The following is a 19,791-nucleotide window of genomic DNA, read 5'->3' on the forward strand; positions in this document are numbered from 1 at the left end:
GGTGACCCCAGTGAAAGGGTCATTTGACCCTTAAATGGGTCACAACCCACAGGTTGAGAACCGCTGCTCTAGCTAGTAATGTAATCTCTTAGCTTGTGGCAAAATTGGAAGAGCAGTTGTAGCCCAAATTGTTAAGCTGTCGAAAACACAAATGTTTAAGCACTACTGACTGAAAAATTGGTGGTTTGAACTCACCAGAGGCACCTGAAGATAAGGGTGGCTATCAGTCTCTAAAAGCAGCCTTGAAATGAGCAGTTCCACTTAGCACACATGGGATTTGCCATGAGTTGGAATCAGTTTGATAGCCACTAACAACACTTTTATGATTTTCATGATCCTGTATTTTTTTTTAATACCAAGCTGGCTAAAGAAATAATCTCTATGATGATTCTAATTATCAATTTTTAAATCTGAAATAAGCACTTTCTAGAGTGTTATAGCAAACACTCTAGCAAAGAAAAGTTGCCGCAAATTCAAATATAATTTATAGAAGCACATTTATTAATTCTTACACAAGACAAAGACAATGGGGGAGACCAGTGACACCGAGCCATAATGTCGTCCAAGGGTTTACAGACACACAGCCACTTCAATAGGGTATGGGAGACAAGGGAAACTGTCCCTAAAGCATGATTAGTGGCAGGTCAATACATCACAGTTGCAGGTGGGACTACAGAAATGGTAATGGAACTATGATCAGAACATACATATTAATCTCCGTAGAAAAACTTACAAGACCGGTTCAGGGCCTCTCCAAAGGTCATCAAGACTATGTGACTCTAGTACCCTAACTCCTATCAAGGCACACCCAGGGAAGTCCCTTAGGGCTAGACTGCTCCTCCCTAGGCTAGGGGAGTGGTAGTAGTCCTGGTACACTCTGCCTGAGAGCAAAGCTATTTCCTTTACCATATAATAGGCAGGAGGAATTCGATGGAAGCTCAGTCTTTGAACAGATTCAAAATAACATTTGGAGCTTTCACTATAGCCAGTGCCTTCTACAAACTTAGTGCTCAGAATTTAAGCTCTAATGTAAGAGAAATTATTTAAATTTTAATATAAAAATTAGACGCTCATTCAAATGAAAAAGAAAAAAAACAATGCCTTGGGCATGCTAATGCTGTTATTACAACCACTGTTTTAAAAAATGATTAAAAAATGATTAAGCTCTAATGCCCACGAGGCACTTTACACGCATTATGTTAGTGAAGGTGAATCTGTATGTACTCTTTTTTCCAGATGAAAAATCTGAGGCCCCAAAGTGAGGTTTTTGTCCAAAAGCATGACATGACAGGGTAGAGATTGTATTAGAGCTGAAGTTCTACAGCATTTGGTTTGGAGTGGGAGCCTTAACTCTATTCTTAGTTCAGCTTCCATTTGAGTTCTTTCAGACTTTGAACCAGCAATTCAACAGCTTTGCCTTCAGACAGTGTATGTTTGAAAGAAGATCACAACTCCCCTAGCCAGTCCAGAGAGGATCAGTCTTGTTCTCAGGGGACTTTCCCCCAATGATTTATAGAGGTGCTGTCACCTGCTTAATAATCGGAGTATATAGCCGTGACCATCAAGTAGCCAGGTGGTCAAAAGGTCCCAGAATTAACCCTACAAACTCTTCTTACCCGCATTTGTGTAGGTAGCACATTCAGGGCCTTTCCTTGCTTCCTAGTCCTTCCTACCTGTGCCAGTGATGAATTGACCTGCCACCAACCATGATTTTGTGACAATTTCCTTTGTTTACTGTAATTAGCCACATGGCTGTGAATCCTTTGGACACCATTATGACATCTTGCTGATACCTTCCCTCATCTGGATGGTTTGTCTTCATCCTGCTAAAAGTTTAATAAAAGAGGTCTCTATAAAATATGTTTGCATTTTAGGTCATTGGACCCCCCCCTCCCTTGAATGGGAGTCGAACTTATGGCCCTGATCCTAGAGCCCCGACTCTTAAACTCTGTGTTATACTGTCTTAACTCAGTGGAAGAGCTTGAAATGAATATGTTTGAAAATGTCTTTAAGGGAAGGGTATCTGCCAGTCTATTAGAAAGAGTGTCTGCCTAAAGGATACAGAAAGCAATTTCAATGAAGCCATTTATCTAAAAAGAGTTTTCATATAATGATACCCTTTAGGGTTTTTGTTAACATTATTGTACTATTGGTAATTTAAGCAGTTTATATTTATTCTTAAGGCTATCAAAAATTCCTTGTCTCAATGTTTACATGCTCATCGGCAAACAAAAAGTTGTTGGTTCAAACCCCCACCTGCTACTCAGGAGAACCATCTAGCAGTCTGCTGTTATAAACCCAATTGGAAACCCTATAGAAGATTTCCACCCTGCCCTATAGGACCTCTATGAGTCAGAATCTACCTAATGGCCAACAGGTGTAGTTTAAGGATTTGGGAATATCATGGAATCTGCCACTGACAAGTTATTCACATAATGTCCCAGTCTATGCTGCATTTTTTAATTCAGCAGTTCATTTGTGATTTGCATTTGTCAGTATTTTGGGAACAGATCAAATTTGTCTTCAGTCGTATGTCTTTCTTTATATTTACAAGTGCCTTATAAATAATGCCTTTAGATCAATATGAGTTTCTAGTTCATATTTTCAGCAAGAGATAATATTAAGAAAGGATTCTTAGAGACCAGACAAATCATCCATTTTTGGAAATTTAAAGGCTTTTATTCCCGACATCACTAGTTAGGCTAACTACAGGGTTGGCAGTTCAAATCCACCAGCCTCTCCTCTGTAAATAGTTACAGTCTCAAGGACCCTGTCCTACAGGGTCATTGAGTTGGCATCAAGTTGGGTTTTTTTATTGATTTCCTGAGTCAGTCATTGGACTGTTGAAGTATGGTGAACTGAATTTACTTTCTTCTCCATTATATCATCTTCTATCAACCTGGAATAGGTGAGGAAAGCAAACTTCAGTCTTTGTAATCACATACATTTCTAGCTCTACTTTGCCAACAGTATCAAAGACTCAAAACTCAGACTCACTGATGCTGACTCAACAACCCTGTAGAGCTGCCCCGCTGCATTTCTAAGACGCAGGTGTGGGGGTAGACTAGCAAATATCCGAGAATGCTGGCACACTTGAAGCACCTGTTTTAAGTTAAAATTTAATGTCAGGAGCTCAGCTGTAACTGAAAGGTCAGCAGTTGGCACTCACCAGTCCCTGTGCGGGACTGTAACAGTCGGCTTCCTTGAAGATGTATAGCCTTGGAAATTCTGGCGAGTGAGCCTCTCCTCTGTCCTGTGGAGTCACTGTGGCTCAGAATCAACCAAAAGAGCAGTGGAAAAGAGAGAGAGAGAGAGAGTAGGGTGGGTGTTGGTTTGTGTTTTAGTTTATTGTGATTATGTTGGCAGAGGATCTTGAAATTGCAAATGAGATGTAAAAAGCTGAACTGTTAGCATTGCAACTAATCTGGAGTCTATCGCTCACTCCTTCTTTTGCTTTGAGATGCAAATGAGGAAGCTAGATACCTAGTATACCTGTTAGGCAAGTATTTATATCTCACTGGTTTTTCTTCTGGGCGTGTTTTTTAAGAACCTGTGCTTTCTGAGGTTTTAAATTTGCCTAGCATTTGCTAGGAAAGATAGTTAAGATAATGTGATGAATGGTTGGAATTTGACCCAAGAATAATGGCTTTCTCTATTTACTTTCACATGATTTTAATTACAAGAGAATCTAAGATTTTACATACTTATCCCTCACCTGAGAAGCCATAGACGTACCAACAGAGATAAGCTTTTCAGACTATTGTAGCATTTCAAGAGAGTTCAGTAATGTGCACGGAGTTTGCACAGAGGGGAAAATTACAAAGTGAGGGGTAAATAAGCAAAGTCTTAGTTCTCTTGTAATTAAAATCATGTGAAAGTACATAGAGAAAGCCATTATTCTTGGGTCATATTGAGTCATGTAAGCCTCAGGAATGCTTATGCTGAATTATTTACGATAGCTCGTGGGTCATATCCTTCTTTTAAAACGGGAGAGCTTTGAACTAAGCTGAGGGACCCTTGAGGCCAGAGTGCTAGGTTCTGCTGGGCGGGAGGCTAGGGGAGGGCAGGGGAGGTGCGCAGGAGACCTCTCTGCCCTCTGGACCATGTTTCTGGCACGGTTGTTTTGTCCTCCTTTTCATCTGAACCTGATTTTAATGACTGTTGTGATGAGAATGTTCAGCAAGTAGAACCTGAGACATGGGAAAAGCCACGAGACCGTGAGATGGGATCCTTTTTTAATAAACGGTATTTGACTGATAACAAAATCCGACTCCCTGAGATGAACCTGCTTTCCTGCACTGGGGGAGAAGGCAGTAATAGAAAAATGTCTGCATCTTACCTGTGCCTTTCTTGATTTTTGTTTTTGTTGTTTCTCAACTTGACACTTGAGAATAAATGTTCTCTGAAGGCTGTGGGTTTATTTGACTCAGACTCAGTAAGTGTGTTTCTCTTAAAATGTACAGTCCCTAACAGTAGTTTAGCTGAGGAAAGAATGTCTGCCTTGAGCATTGTGCTCTTTTAAGATCTGCCTATATAGGATCCAGTTGACCACAACTCCAAAGATTATATAGGAAAGTCTATCTTACTTTGATAGTGCAAGCTAATGAGGAAGGAACCATTTGTAAAAGGGGCCCGAGAATGATTGCACAGGCTAAAAGATGTAATCCATGTCACTGGTTTTGCTCATAGAAAATTCCTATTATCTCTTCATTCCATTTTTCCACAATTTTTTGAAGCCCCGTCATACATGTAGAAATTATTAAGTTGGTGTCTTATCTGCTGTGCATGTTCTCAACAACAAATACGATGCAAATGGTAGGGAGAGGAGTGTACAGTCTTAGAATTACTCTTGGCATCAAATCAGTCACCTAAAAGGGACTTGGCTGCGAATCAAAAGGTTGACAATTTGAATCTGTGTCAATTCCTTAAACAGCATTTTTTAAAAGCCATTGGAGGGATCTTTTATTCATTACCTTTAACAAATCTGAAGAAACCTTTTGCAAATTATTTTGTTCACTTTGGCCTCTGAATACAAGGTCTGTAAAAATAGGGTTAGTACCAGTAGAGAGGTCTGAGGGGCTGGCCCCAATCCCAACTACATGGACAGATGCCCCTCCCCCCTGAAAAATTTACTTCAGAGGACAGCACTGAAGCTACAACTCAGGAAGAGGGACATGTCTGATCAGAGCACACAGGAGCAAATGAATGGGGAATAAGAGAGAGTGGAGCACATCCTGGCCCACCAAACCCAGAGGACGATATCCCTGCTCAGAGTAGCCAATCCACAGAGAGGATCATATGGCCGGCCCCACTACAAGACATGACATCCCTCAGTTACCCATATCCCTACAGGGGACAACACTGGAGACACAGTATGGGAATTGCGCCTGATCTGACCCAACCACACCGAGGCAAAACACTAAGGGCATGCAACAGAACAGCAAGGGGAACAGAGCAACGAAGTCCCAAGGGAATACCAAAAATAGACTGTGGGGCCTGGGCTGGCACCCCATCAGACTCACTGGAAAACACTCCTAAAGGTCAATAAACAGTCCTTTAACTATTTACAGACTTTTTATTTTTATCATTGGGGTTTTTTTTGGTTGTTTTGTTTAATTTGTTGCTTTGTTTTACTCTGTCTTGTTTTTGTGTATATTATTATCTCTGCAGGTCTATCGAGATAAGATAGGTGGGATAAACAATTTGGAGAAGAAAACAAGGGGACCAAAGACTGGGGGGTGGGGATGACATGGGGGAGGGGGAGGGGGGGGGAAAGAAGTGGTGTTAAACAATCCAAGGACAAGGGAACAACAAGTGATCCAAAATCAGTGGCGAGGAGGGTGTAGGAGGCCTGGTAGGACTTGATCAAGGGCAATGTAACTGAGAGGAATTAACTGAAATGCAAATGAAGGCTGAGCATGATAGTGGGACAAGAGGAAAGTAAAAGGAAATAGAGGAAAGAACTAGCAGGCAAATGGCATTTATAGAGATCTAAATACAGGCATGTACATATGTAAATATAGGGAAATAGATCTATGTGCATATATTTATAGGTTTAGTATTAAGGTAGCAGATGGACATTGAGCCTCCACCCAAGTTCTCCCTCAATAAAAGAACACTTTGTTCTATTACGCTGTCATTCCATGATGCTCTCCTTCCTGACACTATCACTGAAGACAAAATGGGCATAAGGAAATGTGAAGAAAGCTGATGGTGCCCAGCTGTCAAAAAATATAGCGTCTGGAGTCTTAAAGCCTTGAAGATAAACAAGTGGGCATCTAGCTGAGAAGCAACAAAACCCACATGGAAGAAGTGCACCAGCCTGTGTAATCATGAGGTGTCGAAGGGATCAGGTATCAGGCATCAAAGAACAAAAAATCATATCATTGTGAATGAGGGGAAGTGTGGAGTGGAGACTCAAAGCCCATCTGTAGGGAACTGGACATCCCTTTCCAGAAGGGTCGTGGAGAGGAGACAAGCCAGACAGGATGAAACATACACTTTTGCTCTAGTTCTTAAATGCTTCCTCCTCCACCCCCCTATCATAATCCCAATTCTATTTTACAAATCTGGCTAGACAAGAGGATGTATACTGGTATGGATAGGAACTAGAAACACAGGAAATCCAGGATAGATGAACTCCTCAGGACCAGTGGTGAGAGTGGCGATACCGGGAGGGTGGAGGGAAGGTATGATAGAAAGGGGGAACCGATCACAAAGATCTGTGTATACCCCCCTCCCTGGGAGATGGACAACAGAAAAGTGGGTGAAGGAAGACATCGGTTAGGGTAAGACATGAAAAAAATAATTTATTATAAATTATCAAGGGTTTGTGAGGAGGGAGTATGTGGAGGGAGGGGCAAAAATGACCAACTGATACCAAGGGCTCAAAAACGTTTTGAGAATGATGATGGCAACAAATGTGCTTGACACAATGGATGGATGTATGGATTGTGATAAGGGTTGTATTAGCCCCAAATAAAATTATTTTTTAAAAATAGGGTTAATACAAGGTATAACAATTGTCACTGAGTCCTCTTTTACAGGCAAAAGAGTTGATATTAGCATCCAAACTAGGGTGCAAAGTGGAGTAAATTTGTTGGGACATGTAGGAGTAATGTTACCATTTGTTTCTTATTCATATAGACTAAAAGGGTAATCCCACCTCTGCCTTCCCCCTCCCCCAGTGAACCCCAGCAGGGAAACAGGGCACATTGTTTTTGACTCTTCCTGGGCACACTTTGAAAACCACTGATCTATCCCTCTCAATTTACATACCCTTGAGGAAGTTGAAACCTACTAAGGTCAAATGACTTGCCCTGAGACAGAGCACTAGTGTAAATGGGGGTGGGGGGACACACACTTTTTTGGTTGTAAGGAATGTGTGCTTCCCTACCCATTGCCCATTTTTTATAGACAGCCCTCCTCTTGTTAAGTTTAGCAGAAAACGGTTTAGCAAAACACCCCTTGATCTTCATCCCTATCCCTTCCTGGTACACCTCCACTCCCTCTACCCCGCCCTTCTGAGCTGCAAGGTGTGAAGTGAAGAGTGGCTGAGATGGTAAAGTACGGTGGGGCTCAGTGGGTCTGTATGCACGGGGAAAGGCTAGAAAGTGGGCAGGGCTGTCTGCCCTGCTGGGGTGTAAAGAAATGCATGTCACCTCACGGGGCTGCATTGAGTAGCTGCAGAGGTGTGGGAAGGAACTGGTTTACTGTTATTTCTGAGTCCAGAGAAAATGCCTTGGGAAAAGTGAGAGAGGAAAAACAAAACAGTACAGTGAATATTTTAAAAATAACCAGTTTTCAAAGAGCACCTACAGAAAGGACACTTTCCTCTTAACTTCCAGTATGAAGGGACTTCGAAAAGTTAGTGGAAAAATGGCAATTTCCACCAACTTTGCAGCCTCCTCATATGTAAGTATATAATTTTAAAGCCCTTGATTTTTTCCCCCTCCCAACTCTGAAAGAAAAACTTGAGCATTTTATGGGTGACCAAAGAAACGAAGGGCACAAATCACTTTGGGAAAGTGTAAGTACTGGTGGCTGTGATGAAGAATCTCCTTAAATTTAGAAATGAATTATTAACAATTCTAGCCATCGTGACTAATTAGAAAGTCTTTGGAAGGTAATAAATTAGAAGCTGTTAAAATATTTAAGAACTTGTATAGAATTCTTAAAAGACTATTTTTAAAGTTGTTAGTTTCTGTGTTTATGTAGCATTAAAGCTGTCCGTACAGTATTTGATTATGTTTCTGAAGGTGTTTTGCACTGAAGGCTTTGGTGCCTTGAATGTTTTATGAGTTCAATACACATCACCTAGACTCGGTGGTAATGTTTCCGTTTCCTTTTCTCCTGGATTATAAGTGTTCTTCTCAACCAGGAACATTACCTGTTGTTACACTGATCGGGCTCTCCCAGGGTGCCTAGGGGACTGCTCAAATGCAGTTATAATTCCTGTTTGCCCCTGGGCGGTTGCCAGCAGGGAGTAAGGCATTATGGGAAGTCGTTTCTTTACCTTCCGCAACAGGTGTCTTTGTCAGCACACCTTATTCAGATACCCGTGTGAGGAAGCTGTGAGTCACTGTAGCACAGAAAAATATGAAAGCCCAAGGAATTGCGTTCACATATAGAAAGTGGTGCTGCTGCAAGATAAGTCGGAAACCTTGTGCTAGTGACTACATGAAAGAGGATCACAGTATAATTTAACGTGCTTCTGAAAGATCAAAAGAAATTTAAAGGTATGAACTGTTTTCTGGTTTTTTAAAACCAGGTTAGCGATAAAGATGATTGGGGAAAAAATGTTTTAACCACAGACTTAAAAGACAAAGCTGCATTGTAGGGGGAAAAAATAATTCACTGGCTTTAACAAGGGTCAGGCACAGTTTGAACCTGTTTTAATTTTGAGGATTTATTTAAAGTATTGCCCTTTTTTTTCCCCTCAAATAAGCCTATTAGACTTGTTTCTGTTTCCTAGCAATAAGGTGTTTTTCCCCCTTTCTCTTGCTGTGTGTGTGTGTGTATGTGTGTATTTGTGTAAAATCTGGGATGCTATGCCACTTGGTAAACCTTTATTTACATATGAATAGAACTGCAATTTCACTGATAATTTAAATGAAGATCTTTTAGCAAAACAAGGGGGAAAGAGGTACTATAGATCTCATTATGAGTCTGTTTTCTGAAAAGCAGACAAACCCCAAACAAGGTGCTATTGCTATTGGTAATGAGGATTCATGTAGCCAATAGCTGCATTCGTTTTTGTTTTCTACAAACATTGGCAAACTGATTTCTGTTTCTCATAAAGCCACAGCATCACATCATTCTTTAAAAAGCAGAGACATTAGCTTAATTCTGAAGGTGCTCTAGCTGCCACTCTCCCTCTCGTTTCCATTTGCTTATAACTTTTTTCATGGGCTTAGCATACATTGTCTTTCCTGTTGGAAAATTTAGGCAAATTTGTAGTGATAATTGTGGGCAGCTTTCAAACTTCATCAGGAAGAGGGATGGTTCATTTATGGTCTACAGCGATACTTTACAAAACGCTTCCCATGGCAAAGGCACAATGGCAGTTAGGGTTATTTATTTGCTGATCTGGGAAACGAAAAGAAACCTCAACTATAAAAACAAAACTTTTATCTCTGGGAGAAAAATGATCAGTTTAAAAATGAGACCTTTGTCTTTCTGAATAACCACAGAAAACCCAAGTTCTCAAAATAAAAAATACTGCTTAAAATATTTTGTGGTTTTTTTTTTTTTAGGGAGAAGGGAAGGGAGGATTATTAATTGCTATTTCACCCCCATTTCAATTTTATATCTTGATACTTCTTTTTTTAACAGAAACATTCAAAGGGGAAAAAGAATCATTGTTTCCATACTCCAGGAGATAATTTTTAACTGCATCAAAGATTTGATAAATTCTGAAAAATTAAAAGTGATCATGTATTTTCCTGGAATGTGAAAAAAATAACACTAAGAACTTTTCAGAAAACCCACTTTCTTCAAGAAGAGGAATCTTCATAGAAATACTGAAGTAAGAAGATGAACTATTATAAAAATCTTGAATTGCCAAGAACCTAAAATTAAAGAGTTTTGTTTGGGGTTTTTCACTACGGGATATTTTTTTCTGAAGTTTAAAGTAGCTTTTCCCAAGTTGGATTTCCTAGCTGCCCTCGTAAAGAATGTGGAAGGTGTTTACGGTATACACTTCTGTCTAGATAAGAGACTGCCCTGCAGTTTATGACTGGAAATGGAGTGCTAGACAAGCCTGCGTTCGCAGCTACTTTTCATTTTACTTTTGGATTTTGGATACTCCGCCCCCTCTCGCTCAGGTGGGTGTGGGCATTGACACTGAGCTGCATTAGGATTTCTCCTTGGATAGTCTGGTCTGGAGCTGGTGCAGCAGCTGCTACTGTGGGGGGTGGGGGAAGCTAGCTGGCAAGATGATGGAAGAAATCTCCATTATGGTAGCCTATGACGCCCATGTGTTCAGCCAGCTGCACGACGAAGACTTCCTCACCAGCCTGGTGGCCATCAGCAAGCCCAGGCCTATGGTAGGTTGTGCCTTGAACGCTACTCTGGGGCTGTGTGGTTTTGCTTGTTTCTCTTTTACCTTTTCTAATATGATAGTTATACTTCTGTAGCCATTGAGGCATTAGCTTCTAAGGAATTAAAGTAGAAGTATTGTTGTTGGCTTTGTGTTTACAAGTAGCGGCAACACGGTCAACAGGTTTTCAACTGTTTATGTACAGAAACACTTAGATACATAAGTGAATGCTTTCATTTGTCCTGAGGTTGAGAAGGCTGTTAGGCAAGCATCTCTTTGTCCCAATTGTTTACCCTGAATTAATGTGATTATGTAAATGGGGGCTACCAAATTTACATACCAGTAAGTCAACCCTTTCCAAGTAGAACATTCCCACTGTGGGCCTTTAACTTGCACCTAGGCAGCTAAACACAAGATAATTTTATGGACCTTAAGTTAATAGTAGGAGGAACTCTCTCTCTCTCTCTCTTTTTTAATGTAAGAGGAACTCTTATGACAGGAACTGCTAGTACTATTTTGTTTGTGATTTAGAGTTTGATTTTTTCCCCCCACCATTTCCTAAAGGCCTTAGTGCACATGTCCTGACATAACTGTTCCTGTGTAGGAAGTAAAGTTCGTGTGTGCGTGTGTGTTTGCTACTGATAGTATAGTGGGCTACATTTTGAGCTGCTAACTGTACAGTCAGTGGTTCAAACCTACCAGTCTCTCCATGGTGAAAAATGAGGCTGTATATTCGCACAAAGTCTCTGAAACCCCAAGAGCAGTTCCACTCTGTCCTATGGGATCGCTACTGTGGAATTGACCCACTGGCAGTGAGTTTTGAGTTTTTATGTAGAAAGATGCCCAGGTAGTGTAGTGGGGAAGTGTTGGTAAACTGTTACCCATAAGGCTGTGGTTCAAACCTGTCAGCAACTCCATCGGAGAAAGGTGAGTCAGTGTGCTTCGTAGAGATTTTGGTCTCGGAAACCCAATGGGTCAGTTATATTCTGTCCACAGGGTCGCTGTGAGTCAGACTCAACTGGACAGCTGCAGGCTTGGTCTGGATTTCCGCGAAGGTCACTGTCACATGGGCAAGGAGTTATTTTAGATAACTCTGATCCATACCTTTTACCAAACTTTTCTGACTGTTGCGGTAACCTCTTGTTAATTACACTTAATAGTACTTATCACAAGCAGCAGAGTGAAAGAATGTATGAGAACAGAGGAGCCTTGATGGCGCAGTGATTAAGAGCTCCTACTGCTGATTGAAAGGTCTGGAGGGTGGTTTTGAACCCAACAGCTACTCCAAGAAAACAAAAAACAAAGCAGTCTTTCTATAAAGGTCCCAGCCTTGGGAACCGTACGGGGCGGTTTTACTCTGCTCTAGAAGGATACTGTGAGCTGGAACGGACTAAACCGCTATGAGTTTAGCATTTTTGGGTGGGTAAACTTTAAGCTTCGCTCCAGAAATTGATTTCAAAATTCCACCATGGAAACTTATCAAAAATGTTCATTTCTTACTGTGCTCCTGTCAAGATCCTCTTAAAAGGTCCAAGCAGAGTCTTCAGATCTCTGGGGGAGTGTTCCAGGCCAAAGGGAAACGATAAAAAAGCAGAGAGTTGTTAAATGGTCCAGGCAGAGGACAGGGGAAGCTGAAGGGAGGAGGCCAGTGGCCTTCGTCAAGGAAGCCCGTGCTGAGAGTATATGTGTGAATGTGTGTCCGAACATGTGTGCAAGAGACAGACAGGCAAAGACCTTTCACGTTACATAGTATGAGTTCCAAAGGAGGCTTCGGATATGTATTTAACTACAAACTGCATGATTTAATATGTAAAGAGTGAGCAAGCCCATGACCATGCATACTCTGGCATGCTTGAACGACTAAATGCTAAATATTCATTTCTTTTCTGTTGAATTATGAAACATTTTTCAGGCAACAAAGTGGCTGTGAGATGACAGTTGCCTTCAGATATGTGTTAGTAAGATCAGTCTGTAACATTGAAAATAATGTTTTATTGCCACAGTATAGTGGGCATAACTAGATTGTTCCTTCCTACGAATACTTCACAAGCCAGTCGGAGACACGAGGAAAACGGATCTTTCTGAGGTGGCATTTACTGTCCTAGGGCAGGACACCAGGTGGGAAGTAAGACCACTGGGGAAGCAGTTGGGAAGAAGCCCTCAACAGGGCTGAGGGCACTGGCTTTGAAGGCTAAGAGGTGTGTGCCCACCAGAAGAAGCAGGTAGGACCTTCCTGAGCAGGTGGAGCAGCAAGTACAAAGGCTTAGAGAGAGATTCAGCAACTAATCGGGAGGTGGGGTTAAAATTACATCAGTCTCAGTTTATGTTTAGATGCTTTACTTATTAGTAATTACTTAATTTTTGCTTAACCTCTGTTTCCTCCTCTGAAAAAGAAGGGAAATAGTAGTCCTCCCTAGTGGGATGACTGTTGGAATTAAATGAGGGAACGCTTGTGAATGGGTGAGTGCAGTGAGAGTGCTTTCTAACTGCCTCCTCTCCTAATAAGGGAAGGCCTGTGCATGCTGGAGAAAACCTCAAGGAAAGAATGGGACACGTAGATGCCATGGCGATGTGGGGACAGGCTAAATAAGACCGAAAAAATCAAACAACCTCACTGCCAGCAAGTCACTTCCGACTCCTAGCAGCTCTGTAGGACATGGTAGAATTGTCGCTGCGGGTTCTGAGACCTTACTCTTTCCAGGACCAGAAAGCTTCATCATGTAGGGTAGCTGGTGATTTTGAACTGCTTGCTGTGTGGTTAGCAGCCCAGTGCCATCTATGCCTTCTGAAAAAGGGAGGAAGAGGGCAAAAGAAAAAGACTGTGTCTGATGCACCGACAACTCCCGCTTTAGTGTTATGTGAGCTCCCCTTCGCTGTGAAATGATGGACCCAGCCCTAAACTGAAGAAACCAGGCCCAATGCCAGCAGTCGACTCCAGCTTAGAGCCAGCCGCCCTGTGGAGCGCAGCAGAGTGCTCCATAGGGTTTCCTCGGCTGCAATCTCTACTCAAGCTGACTGCCGTGTCTCTTCTTCTGCAGATCAGCTGGTGAGTTCAAACCGCTGACCTTTCAGTAAACTGCCGAGGGTTACACCGCTTCAGAACCAACCCTGTGGCAACAAATTCTGTATCACAGTCACCTTCACTTGTTGTATGTGCAGCTTTTAAATCACTGGAAAGGCTTAGAACCTTTTCTTGAACTAAAGTAAGGCTAAATATGAACCGTGGAAGCCTGGTCTCTTTTACCTACAAATTCTTAAAGATACAGTTAGGAATGGATTTTGTTTGTAACTGGCTGCCTATAGGAGCACCGGGGCAAATTATATTTTCACTGTTTGAATTTAGTATGACTAGGGATTTGCTATCAGGCTATTGGTCCTACAGGAATCATGGCACCTTCTGTCTTGAAGAGGATTGTGGGTTTGAGCCACCGGATGGTGAGAAGGCAAATTAGGACCTAAGGAAGGGAGTTAACATAGGGTAATCCATCCACTAAGTAGATAGTGTCAGCTGTCCCAACAGGGAGGCCTGAGTCAACCCAAATCGAACTCACGCCATCGAGTTGATTCTGACTCATAGCAACCTTGTAGAACAGAGTAGAACTGCTCCTCTGGGTGGACTCAAATCTTTAATCGTTCACTTAGGAGCTGACCACATCAACCATTGACACCCACACACTCCTAGCATTGGACAGACACAGTAGCATTTGGTAGGAAGGAGGAGCGGCTGACCTATCTATACAAGTAGGAGAAGAGTTAATGATTGAGCTTAGTTGAAAATTACCATCAGCTCTATGCCTGATAACATTGAAAAGGTGGTTGTGATGCCAACTAGGATGAGGAAGTTGGATTTCTGGAGGATCAGGGAGAAAACGTCCCATTCTGGCTCTCCCCTTTTCCCATCTATATCTCCGTGAGAGAGGTGATTATTCTATGCTTAGAACACTGCCTGCCATGAAAGCCTTGCAGCCAGATAAGCACGCGGCTATACTGTGTTGGCCCTGGCTATAGCTTCTTAAGCGACAGAGACCAAAATAGCAGCACAGTGCCAGCAAAGGAAGAGAGCTCTTTCTGGGAGCTACAGTTTCTCTGTTCTAGGAATGAAAGATGAGGATGAGCATTCTGTAATTACTTCCTCCGTATCAGGCCGGCACATAGATTTCATCGAGCACGCCAAATTGGAAAAAAAAAAAAATCAGAGCAAGTCCATGTACCAGAGATGGGGAAAGTAATAACAAAATCAATATACTTATTTCTAAAGCTTCTCTGGATATACATTTTAATAGTTAGAATAAAACATGTCAAAATGCATTTTAACATTTTAAAGAAACATGATAGGAACTTTAAAAATTCTCACTGTGAATTAGCATGTTCATGTTTTGGCAACATTTTAATTTCTGTTTAGTACAGGGAGCGAAATATTCCCCCATTTGGTCTATCACTTCTGATATGAGCTAGGAGTCTTATTGCTAAAAGTAACAAAACCATGAGCTATCTAAAACAAGAAAGGAAATTTATCATCAGGCATCAGGGTGTGTCCTTTAATTGTAAGGGCAGAAATGTGTCCCGGTAGTGGGGGTGGTACTGGCTGATGCTGGCAGGCACTCGCCCTGATTCTTGCCATCATAATTAATTTCTTTTTTTCAAGTCTCTGTTATCGGCCTACCCTCAAGGTTTCTGCTGCGTCATTCCCATGGCTGCCACACAGCATCTAGATCTCACGTTTTGCCAAATGCAGAGAACTGAGTGCCACACCTGTATCCCAACTCCAGATTTCTGGGAGAAAGTTTAATGGAGTAGCTGTAGGCCAGGTGCCCATCAGTCATCTAATGAATTTCTTGGGGAGGGAAGTGATGTCACAATACAAATAAGACACCGGAGGAAAAAGGCAGCAACTCGGAGATAACTGGGTAGAGTTGTGCATAGTGGTAGTGTTCTAGAAACCCCAGAGAGTCTACTAATGACAGAATAAAAGTTTCACAAAAGTCTTATGGGACGGATCATTGATGCAATTGTCTTCAGTACTTAGTCTTCACCTACTGGTTCCCTCCATCTGGTTCACCCTCCCTGGGGGAGTCCGTGCCCTCCTCTTAACACAATTTTTCTTCCTGTCTTCCCCTACCTTACCATCATCAAAGATGTCACTTACACAATCATCTCATTTTTGAAACCTGTGGAAGTAATTTGTAATCAATCAGCAGTCACCCGTATATCCTCATAGTGCTGAATAGTTTACAATATCTTTCAGAGACCCTGATGCAGCCCAGGGTGTGGGAGCAGCCATGTGGAGACCTCTGCCAAAGCGGAGATGCTTACACATTAGCTGATTCAGTTTTCTATCTGCAGTCTGCATCATAGTGTGTGTTTTGTGAGATAGAGGAGGATTTTGTGGATCGGCGTCAGACATATGGTTTAATGTTGGACTTGTGGGCTTGGGCAGCACTGGGTTGGGATGTTTTCTTGATGTGCACTTAACCTTTACATAAAGCTCTCTCTTATACATGAAAAAAAAAGTCTTGTGGGAGGACAGTTTGAAGAGAAATAGAACATTTAAAACCTATGACCCTAACTTTTAATTGCTATAAATGTATTGATGTCCTTTAACAAAATGTTGAGATTTAGCAAGTAAATCATACTCTCATGACCATTCAAATATATTTATAAAATCTTGGCTCCGTGTATTTTCATTTCTAAAACAGAAATATGTATGTGTTAGAGACAGTATAAGTTAGAACTTTTGAGCATAGATTCTGGAACCAAACTATGTAAGTTCAAATCCCACTCCACTCCCAACTCACCCTATGACTTCAGGCAGGCTACTTAACCCTACTGTTGGTGATATTCTTATGTATGAAGTTGGAGTCTTATTAGCCACACCTTAACACTCCCTGGGTGGTATCAATAATTTTTGCTCAATTGCTAACATAAAGGTTAGCAGTTCAAATCTACTTACAGGTGCTACAGAAATAAGGCCTGGAAATTTTCTTCCATAAAGAAACTCACTGCCATCGTATTGATTCTGATTCATAGTGTAATTGGTCTTTAAGATTTTAGAGACTGTAAATCTTTACTGGAGCAGATAGCCTCAGCATTCTTGCACAAAGCAGCTGGTTTTAACAACCCAACATTTAACCCATTATGTCAGCATATCTTCCTCATAAAGATGTAGTCACGAAACCCTGAGGAGCAGTTTGTAACAAATGACATTGTCATGAGTCAGAATTTGACTCATTGGTAATGGAGTTGATTTAGTTATAAGATGGCTGAACAGCTAATATATATAAAACACTTTTAATACATAGCACATGGTTGTCCTTGTGTGCCATCAAGTCAATTCCAACACAGGGAGATCCTGTATGGCAGAGTAGAACTGTCCCATGGGGTTTCCTAAGCAGTAATCTATATCTATCTGTATATACACACATGCGCGTGTGCGTGCGCACACACAGACACATATATATATATATACATACATGTATAATTTAAAAATTAATTTATTGGGAGCTTCTACAGATATTATAACAATCCATAATTCAGTTAGATCAAGCATACTTTTACAATTGCTACCACACTTTCTTTCTTCTTGAACTTTTTGATATCAGCTCCCTTTTATCCCCTCCTTCTCCCACCCAATCCCCCAAGGAATTCGTATTAGTATATTATATTATTAGTACTTTTTTTTTTGCTGTATTGTACACCATCCAATGTATCCATTCACCTGTTATATGTTCCCCTCAAGTGGGGTTACACAGTCATCATTGCTATCAGCTCCCCTTACCCCCTCCCCTGCTTCCTGTACCCTCAGGGAATCATTACTCCAGATACTGTTTCTGAATGTTTATCTAGCTTGGCTTTCTTGCTTCTAATGCTCTTAATTATACAAATGAACATATGCAGGTCTAACAAGATTAATGAGGGAAAACAAAGACCATAAAAGAGGATACATAATGTGTTTCATCAGTGCTAAACTTCATATTCTTCTGAAATACCTAGATTTATCATCATTCCTTCTGTGTGGCCCTTCTGTAAGGGAATGTCCAATTATCTTACAGGTGGATTTTGGGTCTCCACTTTGTCCACGTTCCTTCGTGTCAATTTGATCGCTTGTTTTTGAACTTCTGATACTTATTCCCATTGACACCTCATGATCACACAGGCTGATGTGTTCTTCCATGTTGGCTTTGTTGCTTCCCTGCTAGATGGCTGCTTGTTTACCTTCAAGCCTTTAAGACACCAGATGCTGTATCTTTTAATAGCGGGGTACCATCAAAAGCTGTAATCTTTATGAGAGAATATTGCTAGGTCTTTTCTCCTGTAGAGTGACCAGTGAGTTCAAACCACCAGCCTTTCAGCCACAAGGGCTCCTTACCTTGCTCATAGTAAGTGACACGTGTATTAAAAACTACCTAGCTGCCTTTGGATTGACTCTGACTCTTGACAACTTCATGCATGTCAGAGGTAAACTTTGCTCCATAGGGTTTTAGGAAACAGAGAAATTCTTTCTTCTGAAATACCTCTTGGTAGACTTGAACCTCCAACCTTTTGATTAGCAGCTGAACTCATTAATCTTTTGCATTACTCAGGTACTTCAAGTGTGTTGCTATTATTCAACACGTTCCTTTTCAAATTATAAAGTTAACTTTTAGCAAAAGTTTATAAAATAACTTTACCGTACAAAAATATACTCATGTTATTTTGCTATTACATATGAGATTATTAAACTACCTTCTGTTAAAAGAATTAGAACTTCTCTGTGTTTAATGCTGTTTTAGATGTTGAGAGAATTTATGGCTTGATTTGATACTCTAGAACAGAATGCTTTTTATAGGATATATTTTAGGAACAATTGTTATGAAACAGTAACATTTTATTGATCTGTTTCATAAAATCATAGCTTGTCCACAGTGATTGACATTTTTAAGTTTTTGTTTGTTTTAGCCACACATATTTAATTGCAATTTTAATCATCAAAAATGTTCACTAACCTGCCATGAAGTGCTATGTGGTGTTCTTGGCCTTGAGGATATGGGTGGGAGCAAGATGTCAGGATGGCCTTGTTTTGCAAGGTCTTAAAAGTTTTCTGCCTTTGACAGGTTGCAGTCCTAACACTATTCTAGCAGTTCTAGTTGGAAAATATTTGTTGTCCTTCACTGGCTGGTTTCTGCCTTACATAGGTTCTGGCTTTTGCAAGTTTTACTGCACTTATTGTTAATCTTTTACTATAGTGGAGAAGAGGAGTTGTGGTTACTTATTGGGCTGCTAACTGCAAGGTCAGCAGTTCAAAACCACCAGTTTCTCTGAGGGAGAAAAATGGGGCCTTCTACTTCCCTAAAGAGTTATCATCTTGGAAACTCACAGGGGCAGTTCTACCCTGTCCCATGGGTCACTGTGAGTCAGAATCGACTCATTTAAGTGTGTTTGGTTTTGATAGTGGGGAGAGGTGTGCTAAATACCAACGTAAAGTAGAGTGATGAGGACAAAAAAGAATTAATTGGAGGCGTGAATTGGGTTATCAATGAGGGTCAAAAAGTGGACTGTAATGCCCATAGTAGGATTTATTAAACAAAACAAAGCACAATTCACTGTCATCAAGTTAATTCTTACTCATAGCAACCCTGTAAGACAGAGTCGAAAGGACTGCTTCTGGGGGTTTCCAAGACTGTAACTCTACAGGAGTAGAAAGCTCATCTTTCTCCTTCTAGGTGGTTTTGAACTGCTGGCCTTGCAGTTAGCAGCCCAATGAGTAAACAGTATGCCACCGGGGCTCCGGTAGGATTTCTAGCAGGCTAATATATTGTAGAAGCCTTCTTACCTGCCAAGAAACCATAGTTGGTTGGTTAATACCGTAGAAAAAGTCGGTTCAGGAGCAGAGGCATAAAAATCCTCTACATTCTAACTTAAAACATTTAACTCAAACCATAAGTCTGAGGGGCTTCAAAAGTTCTTGGAAAATTTCTATTATCTTTCCATATTTCACAGACTTTTGAAGCCCCTTTAAATGTACCTCTTTAAATGTACCTCTTTCTTATTACATAGATCTGTTTCTTCACCAGGAATCCTGGAATCTGTAATGCGAGCAATAAATTAATAAATTTGTGATGCAATCCTAGTGGGAAAGTTGCCAGAGATTTTTATAATGTGTGTTCCATCGTTAGTAAAGAGACTGCCACCATTTAATGCGATAGTGACTTGTGTATTTAACTGCTCATATGTGTCAAGTCTTTCCAATTGATTCAACTTAGCTTTCATAGACT

General features: G+C 41.0%; 1 protein-coding gene and 1 pseudogene across 6 annotated transcripts in view; both read left to right on the plus strand.

Moving 5' to 3' along the window:
- The window catches only part of LOC115872334, a 2,648-nt pseudogene extending 2,414 nt beyond the window's left edge, over positions 1 to 234 (plus strand).
- The window catches only part of RABGAP1L (RAB GTPase activating protein 1 like), an 812,491-nt gene that overhangs the window by 710,169 nt on the left and 82,531 nt on the right, over positions 1 to 19,791 (plus strand). The window contains exons 1-2 of one of the 6 annotated variants that reach the window (XM_030887724.2): positions 8,616 to 8,738; positions 9,835 to 10,547. The exons of the other annotated variants lie outside the window; for them this stretch is intronic. Coding sequence (XP_030743584.1) covers positions 10,437 to 10,547 — 111 coding nt within the window. The 5' untranslated portion in view covers positions 8,616 to 8,738; positions 9,835 to 10,436. Of the gene's footprint in view, positions 1 to 8,615; positions 8,739 to 9,834; positions 10,548 to 19,791 lie in introns of those variants that run through there. 6 annotated transcript variants of the gene reach the window in all.

This window comes from Echinops telfairi, unplaced genomic scaffold, assembly GCF_000313985.2.
Source record: "Echinops telfairi isolate 266 unplaced genomic scaffold, ASM31398v2 ScPeMD7_7424;HRSCAF=8462, whole genome shotgun sequence".
Lineage (NCBI taxonomy): Eukaryota > Metazoa > Chordata > Mammalia > Afrosoricida > Tenrecidae > Echinops > Echinops telfairi.